The 9,506-nt window shown below is 37.9% G+C and overlaps 1 protein-coding gene across 1 annotated transcript; it reads left to right on the top strand.

Annotated features, from left to right (window-relative positions):
• Positions 1 to 7,883: 7,883 nt before the first annotated feature.
• On the top strand, positions 7,884 to 8,825 carry LOC103268950 (olfactory receptor 52H1-like). Its single transcript, XM_008066534.1, has one exon. The coding sequence runs from the start codon at positions 7,884 to 7,886 to the stop codon at positions 8,823 to 8,825; it is 942 nt and encodes a 313-aa protein (XP_008064725.1).
• The last annotated feature ends 681 nt before the right edge of the window (positions 8,826 to 9,506 follow it).

The raw sequence follows: 9,506 nt of genomic DNA on the forward strand, positions 1-9,506 counted from the left end.
AGACAGCAAATACACAAACTGTTCTTAGAGAAGTTACTGGGATTCTTTGGAGAAACAAAACAAATAAGAGATAATATATTTATTATGATAAATTGACTCATGCGATGATGGATGCTGAGACCTTCCATTGTCTGCCATCTGGAAGCTGGAGACCCACAAAGCTGGTGCAACTCTGAAGTCCTAAGAATCTGGAAACTGATGATGTAAATGCCAGTCCAAGGGTAGGACAATAAATGAGAGATGATCTAGCTCAAACAGTGAGGCAGGAGAAAAGAGCAGATTTCTCCTTTCTTTTTGTTCTAATCAGGTTCTGAATGGATTAGATGATACCCAATAGTCTCAATATATTTAACCATAAATGAGGCAGAAACAGATCATGATACTGGATAATATTAAGTTGAATCACTTTAATAATAAGTATGTTGTTGACATAAAGGAAACATACCATCTCTTTGGTGTAAATGGTGAACATTATAATTGAATGACTAAAAGCTTGCCCTTTGAAAATTTTACATAATAATACAGCCATCTAGTGGTCCTTATCAAATTAATTTCCATGGGATTCAATTTTTTATTTGTATAATAAAAATAATCAAACTTACCTGACAGCATTATTATGAGAATTAAGTATAATATATTTGCAATAACTAATGCTGTTTCCTGGCACGTAAGTACTAAAAGTGGTTTCTGGTTTTTTTTCTTGGATTCTTTTCTCTAACTTGAAATCAATAATTTTAAGAATGCATATTAACTAATTGAAATAATAAGCAACTTTGTTTTAAGAAATAGAATAATTTGAGTAAAAGATCATAGGTCTTAACATTTTAAATTCAATGATAAATATTACATTACTGTAAAATATCTTTGCTCTTATTATCTTCATAACCACCTAGTTTTATTTTATCATTGCAATAGCCTTTGCAATAGTAATAGCCTTTTTAATCTAACTCAACTCTAATTATTATTATTATTATTATTACTATTATTTTTGAGTTGGAGTCTCACTCTGTCGCCCAGACTGGAGTGCAGTGGCTGCTCCCGGCCACTACAGCCTCGACCTGCTGGGCTCCGGTGATCCTTCCGCCTCAGCCTTCCAAGTAGCTGGAACTACAGGCACGTGCTACCACGCCCGGTTAATTTTTGATTTATTGTAGAGATGAGGTCTCGCCAAGTTGCCCAGGCGGGTCTCGAACGCGCGGGCTCAGGCAAGTTACTCACCTCAGCCTCCCAAAGTGCGGGATTACAGGCTGAGCCACTGAGCCCAGCTTAACTCAACCTATTAAATAAACGTTGCATTAGTTTTGTTTGCTGCATAACAAACTATTGCAAATTTAGTAGCTTGAAAGAACGCTTGTTATCTCACATTTTCTGTGGATCAGGAGTATGGACCGAGTTTAGATGGGTTCCCTCTTTTATAATGTCTCCAGAAGGAACTCAATGTGCCAGCTGGGATGTGTTTTCATTGGGAAGTTAGATTAAAGGGTCTGGTTCCAAGCTAACCTGCGTTATTGGCAGGATTCAGTTATAAGACTTAAGCCCTCAGCTCCTAAAGACGGCCTGAAATTTCTTGTTACGTGGGCCTCTCCAGAGGCAGTTCACACTATGTCTATTGCTTCATCAAGGCCAGCAGGAGAATGAGGGCTACTCTAGTGTGACATCCGTATATAATGCAACATAATTACGGTAGTTACAGCCCATCATTTTTGCCACATACTATTGGTGGTAAGGAATTCAGAAGGCAAGCAGCAACAGCTGCAATAGCCACATCCTTCCAGGTTCTGCCAGGAAAGCCTAGGGGAAGCCTGGGCTCAGCTCAAACCAGCCTACCCTGCCCAGCCCCAGAAATCTTGACCGTGAGACAGCTGTCCCCCGGGCCACTGCTCCACTCATCTCTCCAATCCCTCCCTCTATCCCAGAAAAAACAAGCATTTAAATCCTGACAGACAGTGCCTGTGACTCATCTAGCGTTCTTACCCCTCTCTGTGGGCCTGGAGGGGTATCCAAGGGCCCTGCCTAAATATCTCCACTTTCAGAAAAAACAAAACTAAGACTTAAATTGATGTCCCTTTGTTTCCATGAGGGACCAAAGACTACCAAGGTTAGACTTCAGTGAAAAGACAAAAAAGAAGATTACACTCCTGGGGCATTTTAGTTACCAGCGCACAGGTGACTGTGATCATTGCAATTCCTGACTCCAAGATGACGGGAACATAGATAATACTCTCTGGTTTTGGGTCTGAGGCCACCACTACTGTTAAAAAAATTATCTATGACACTTGCTAAAGAGGTGTGGTAAGATAAGAAATATTTTATTTAAAGAGTGCTACTACAATGGGATTTTGAAGTAGGGGAGAGATTGGGCTCAACTCCAAATACAGTAAGTCATCACTTAATGTTATTGATAGAAACTTGATCTTGGAAACTGTTAACTAGGCAAATACTATATAGCACATCCTCAGTCTTCAATGATTTTTTTGTTGTAATGTTGATGAGAGAAAAAAATCTGTTATATTTCATTTTGTTTAAAGTGGCAGTTTCAAAGAACCTATCAATTATGTTAAGTAAAGACTTGCTGTACAATAAATTAAGGAGCAGAGTGGGTGTGAAAAATTACTAAGAGGTGTAGCAATTGTTTGCTAAATTGACCTAGCAGAATTTTTGCTGAAGGTAGCCCAGGGTGGTAAGATATTGAAGGGGGTCAGACCAAAAATGGGGAATTTTCATTAAACTGACTCAGTAAGATTCTTCCTAGAACTGGACAATGGAACATGGAAGCTCAAAAGCTAGAACCCAGTTGAAAAGAGATTTCAGAGGACGCTGACTAGAATATGGTCAAGAAAAAAATATTTTGTCACCACCCAGACTTGGCCGGACCTGTCTATGAGTGGGTATCTTCAGGCCCCTATGAAGTTTTATTGTTATGGCTCCTATGGCAAAACATATTAATGATAGTGACAAATTGTCTATGTGCACCTCTGCTGGTCTTCATCGCCAAACCATGTTAGGAATTACTGCATTTTAGTGGGTCATGAGGGACATTTTAGTGGGGCATGTGGAGGACTGCAAACCCTCCTGATTATAGCTTGATATGGCCTGAGCTCTAGCTAAATGCATGATTGTTTGAGCAGGTCTTGGTCTTGAATATAATATATAATCACATGTTACCCGTGTGATTCCTCGACTACATTAGCTTCATGCGAAGCAAAGGAGGTAAGAGGTTAGAGAATGGCAAATGGGACAAATGAAACTTTTTATTTTACTTCAAATTAATAGAAAAATAAAAATAATGAAAACCAGTTTTCCGATTCAGGAAAAATAAATATTACAGGGTTGTGATCCTAGAAATACCAATGATATCTTTGTGGATCACAAGAGGAAAATAAATTCAGGGGTCCACACACTCATAGTTTTTCTGGGATACAGATCTAGAAAAAAAAAGGTAGCCTAGAAATAAGTTTAGTTTCTGCAAATTTTAATAAGTCCTCTCATATAGAAAATTAAACTGGGGTCATTATTTGAAGCTAAGAATGGGTGATTGGGTTCCTGATCAAAAATGTAAACTGAACACATACATACCATGAAACCACTTTCTAAAGTTAAAGTTTATAGAAGTGACTTACCTAGAGATGTGAGGGACATAGACTTATTTTGCCCTCAGGAACTGAGGCAATTTTTCTTTGTCCCAGAAACCAGATGTTTGATATCCATAAACTCATTACTGGATCAGGATCCTAGACCACTTCATTAAACTTTGGCTTAGGACAGAGTGTTTAGAAATATAGGTTAAGGTAACTGGAAGGGTGACCACAAGAAGAAAATAAGAGAGAAAGGGAAGTCAGAGGGGTTTCTCTCTCAAAACAATCCTGTAAACCAACAGGATACATGAGAAAAGGTAATATGTATTCATATAGCCATATAGCCTCAATATGTTAACAAAAAAAAACCCTTAAGAAACAAGGGGAAAACTAACAAAACAAAATTAGACATTTAAATGCATCTATTTTTACTAATGTATCTAGCACATCAAAACTAATCAAGAGTCATAAATTAAACATAATTTAGAAATGATGAAACTGTGCTAGGCAGAATAATGTCCCTCCAAAAGATACTTTCATTCTAAACTCCAGAACTTGTGAGTATGTTGGGTTATATAACAGAGGGAAATTAAATTTCATTAGATGAAATTCAGATAAAACTAATCAATAGACTTTAAAGTAGGGAGATTATCCTGGTGTATCCAAATGGCTCAAACACAATCATAAAGTTTCTTAAAAGTGAAAAAAGACGTCAGAATGGGGAGTCAGAGGGAGATATGACAATGGCAGAAAGGCAGAACTAACATACTGGCTTTGATGATGAAAGACGGGAGCTTCTAGAGGCTGGAAAAAGCAAGGAAACAAATTTTCTTCTAGAATTTCCCCAAAGACTTGCAACTTTCTCAGTACCTTGCACTGGCTCTACACTGGCTTTTTTAGCCCAGTGAGACTCATGCCAGATTTCTTAACTACGTAACTGTATCATAATATATTTGTGTTGTTTTAGGTCATAAAGTCTGTGACAATTTTTTATAGTGGCTATATGATACCAGTATATTCTGCTTTCAAAAAAGGCTCTTTGTATTTTTAAAATACATATGGAGTATGCGGGTTTTAAAATCTATTACTAGGAAATTAAGAGAGACTACTTTAATGATAAGATATATCATATTTAAAATATTTATAGTACAAATATACAGTATTATAAACATATCAAGAATTTCTATATTGATATATAGATTCAATGCAGTCAAATAAAATCCTGTGTGTGTGGGGGTGTGTGTGTGTGTGTGTGTGTGTGTGTGTGTGTGTGTTTGTTTGCAAATTCAGAAACTGCTTACAAAACTTTGAAGGTATGAAGGTATTGCAAAGTGCCAAGAATGGCTAAGAACATTTTAAAGAAAAAATTAGTGAACTTTTTTCAATATAAAGTATATAGAAAATTTTAATTTGATTTGTATACTACTGGTGCAAAATTATACAAAAGACTAATTAAAAAATACTGAAAGTACAGGAACATTCTTAGCCTTCTGAGAATTCTACTTCTACTGACTGTGTCTGGTTTGTCTCATGCTAAAACTCCTAGGATCCGATATCCATAGGCTACTAAAACTCCCAAGCTACATTCCATCTCAAGGGAAAGGAGTTAATATTGTTGGTCCCACCCCTTATGTTGAAATGAAAATGGCGAGGCTTATATAACCCAAGTTATTTCCAGGGAATATGGGAAAATGCATAAATGTATTCATTTTACCCCTTAATAGAATATTTTCCTGTTTAAAATTTTACTTGCTTCCTTTAAGTAGACATTTACCACTAATCCTGTAAACCAAGACAGAAGAGAGTCTGGTAAGTAGAAAACTGGAGCCAATTAATGAGGAAAACTCTACCCTGGCTCTGTGATTTTATCAAATAATGGAGCCTCTAGTTTACTCAGAGTCCAAGTAGGTGCTATGTCCTGGAGAGCAGGATCCTGGGACGAAAAGGATATATCATATTTATCTTCCTTCTGTCACCACTAATTCTGTAATAAGGAGATAGATAACAGTGGGAGAATATTGATTTCACATGGAGATCATCTAATGTGACCAGTGGTACAGATGGGAATTCAGAAGGAAAGAGCTCTTTGGGTAGAAGAATTGAGATCAAAATAGGATTTGGCTGAACCAACAATCTTTGGTTTGGATTTTTTTTTTTTTTTTTGATGTCCCTTTATAGGGACATTAGGGACATTAACGATAGCTGTCTACTTTTCTGCCTTTTAAGTGTATTTCCTGTAACCTGGGGAAAATATGCTTCCTGTCAGAAGACAATGAATCTGTGCTCCAAGAAGCTTAACCACAATTTAGCCTAAATTTCAAAAACATTTGGAATTTTTTAGTCTATTGCTTTTCAGACCACAGGCGATCATGCCATCGCCATGTGCGGAACAACTTCATGAAAACTCTACTGCTATATGTTATTGGATAAGCTTAGTGCCCATAAGAGTTCAGTCTGCATCAGACCTGGATATGTAATGTGGAATAGACTTTTATTTGGGGGACTGCCTTTGGTCAGTAGGATCTAGTTACATTTCTCCTTAGTAAACATGTATACGTCAATTTTAGCTAATTAAGGACTGACAATGACAAATCTAAGAAAAGGTCGCTCACTTTCTAAAGCTTTTGACGAGGGACTTGGCAGAGGGACCACCAAATCTAACATGGCTTGACCCACTCTTCCTTCCTCAAGAAAAGATAGATCCTATAGATCCTGGACAAATGCAAAAATACAGAGCTGGTGTGACTTGCTTATAAAATCCACTTCTTTTCCCTAAAAACTATATGAATGATTTTGTAAATTTGTTGAAGTTTATTTATTTTTTTTATTTTTTATTTTTTTGAGTTGGAGTCTCACTCTGTCGCCCAGACTGGAGTGCAGTGGCCGTTCCTGGCCACTGCAGCCTCAGCCTGCTGGGCTCCGGCGATCCTTCCGCCTCAGACTTCCACGTAGCCGGAATTACAGGCATGCGCTACCACGCCCAGCTGATTTTTTGATTTATTGTAGAGATGAGGTCTCGCTGCCCAGGTGGGTCTCGAACCCGCGGGCTCAGGCAATCCACTCACCTTAGCCTCCCAAAGGCGCGGGATTACAGGCTGAGCCACCGAGCCCGGCTATGTTGGAGAAGTTGAAACCTAAATCACGGCTCATGTTCTACGGGATCTCTCCAACCTGCACTCCCTGGTATCAATGTTCCTAATTCCCTTTCCTTCCCTTTTCAAAGTACTCTATAAAATAGGTTGCACAAGTGTAGTTAAAACTTAAAAGATGTTTTCAGCACAAAAACCACCTTCAAAGACAGACTATTTAGTACAAAGTTGGAGACTATCACAGATGAAGTCCAAGGACTGGCAGGCCAGAAACGAAAACATTGAGGTACAACTTTTTTATTGTTCTTGATTTCATCTCTAGAAGGTGGGCGTGTGTTCTGCCAAACTTTGCCAGGAATAATCACGTTAGGTGTTTTCTGTTATGGAGGCAGTGTCAAATTTGTTGATAGAATTGTCTCCCCTACTAACATTAGGAAACAGAGATCTTCCAAGGTTTAGGACATTGCCCCTCAACTCATAAACCATCCCCTGAGCTCACTGCTGTTTTCCTACTCAGAGTAATGTTGCTCTGTGTATTTTCTGGTAGATACATTATCTTATATTTATATCCCAGTAAGCACACATTCTAATCAGCACCATATTTCAATTTCCGTTAAAAAACAAAACCAAAAACTCTCTTTCAACACCCACAGAACTGATTAGCCCATTCTTTTTCTTCCTCTTACATTATTTTTTATTTTGCTGTATCCAAATTCTTTGGTTTATTTTATCAGACCTATTATCTGAAACATATTTGTCAGTTTTCTTCCCTTTCCTTACATTTCATCCAAGTTGAAAAACTTTAATATTTTTATTATTCTCTCTCCTTCCTCCTCCTTCTCTCTTTCTCCTCATATGTATTATTTTTCTTTCTTTTTTAAACCTGGGTCTATTCCAAATAATCTTCCCTGAGAAAAAAACAGTTAATTGTGCATAATCTTATGAAATTTCTCATCTACAAAAATCACCATTTCAAGTAGTTTATTAGTAAATATATAAATAAATTAAGCGGCAAGGAGAAGGGGCAATAAACAGTCAACTGTAGAGATGCCAGCTCTACCTGACAGGAGGTGTTTCAACTCTAGGAACCCTAGGTTTGCTAGTTGCTGTCCCCAACAATTTTCAACGTCAGAATGGAATTGTTAGCTTTCCCAGTTCATTCTGACAATTGGTTTGTCCTTAGGGCTCAAGAATCAGTGGAACCCAGACTGAAGAGATCATGTATAACATGAGCTGTTACAACCCCAGTTCCTTTATCCTTGTTGGAATACCTGGCCTGGAGAAGTTCCACGTGTGGATTGGGATTCCCTTTTGTGTCATGTATGTCATGGCTATTGTGGGCAACTGCATCCTCCTCTACCTCATTGCAGTTGAACACAGCCTCCACGAGCCCATGTATTTCTTCCTCTCTATGCTGGCCACCATGGACCTCATCTTGTCGACTGTCACAGTACCCAAACTCCTCAGTAACCTCTGGCTTGGCTCTCAAGAAATAACCTTCTCTGGTTGTCTCACTCAGATGTTCTTCCTCCACTTCAGCTTTGTGATGGACTCAGCCATTCTCCTGGTCATGGCATTTGATCGCTATGTGGCCATCTGCTTTCCCTTGAGATACATGACCATCCTGACTCTGCCAGTGATCATCAAGCTTGTGGTGAGCATTGTTATGAGGAGCTTCTCTGTCATCCTGCCAGATGTTTTTCTGCTAAAACGCCTACCTTTTTGCAGGACACGTATCATCCCACACACATATTGTGAGCACATAGGTGTTGCTCGGCTTTCCTCTGCTGACATATCCATCAACATCTGGTATGGATTTGCTGTACCTCTCATGACTGTCATCTTGGATGTGATCTTTATTACTGTTTCCTATACATTCATTCTTCGTGCTGTCTTTCAACTTTCATCCCAGGGTGCTCGACAGAAGGCCTTCAGCACGTGTGGCTCCCATATCTGTGTCATTCTTATGTTTTACACACCTGCCTTCTTCTCCATCCTTGCCCATCGCTTTGGGCACAGTGTTCCTCAAAATGTACTCATTCTGTTTGCTAACTTCTATGTAGCCATCCCTCCTGCTCTAAATCCTATTGTTTATGGAGTGAAGACAAAGCAGATTCAGGACAAATTTATTCTCCTCTTCTCTTTGAAGAAGTCACAATGAGTGAATACTGCAGGAGAAATTTAGGTAAACCTGATTTGGTGAAATTTTATCTAACATGAGAAGAAGTAAAAACAGAGTTGTAATGTCTATTAATTAGAATGTCAGCATTCTACCCATGTGAAATCTGTAGGCAAGAGGAACGGGGGGGAAAGAAAATCTCATAAACTTCAAAAAAATAAAAGATTTCCTTGGTTTAGTTTTCTTACCTTTTGTGTGAAGAAGTTGATGATGGATAAAGAAGATCACTAAAACTAAGGTTTATATCTCTTCCTTTGCTAATTTTAATATATTTAAAAGATAGATTTTCCTAAAATGTAATTTGTCTCTGTATTTCTCAACTTGTGAATGAAAATCAAAGACTCCAGCCTTCTCTTAAGTAGTTATCAATCCTCTCTACTGTGATCATCAAATATAGTCTCATGCTTTTTATGTCCAGATTCTATACATTATTAATGCCTTCTTTTGTTCTGTGTACTTTCCTTGCTTTACTTTTTATTTTTCCTAACCATCTGAGAAGACAGAGAGCTGTTTATCTTTTGTATTTTTTTAATATATGCTCCAAGAGAATTTCAAACTTGGTTTCTGACCCAAGCTGGGCCATATTTTCTAAGTATTAACACATTTAATTAAGAAAATAATTATGAGAGGATAATATAAGCTAATTTGATTTACAGATGAGGA

This window comes from Carlito syrichta, unplaced genomic scaffold (genome assembly GCF_000164805.1).
Source record: "Carlito syrichta isolate Samal-C Ts95f unplaced genomic scaffold, Tarsius_syrichta-2.0.1 Scaffold308998, whole genome shotgun sequence".
NCBI classification, from domain to species: Eukaryota; Metazoa; Chordata; class Mammalia; order Primates; family Tarsiidae; genus Carlito; species Carlito syrichta.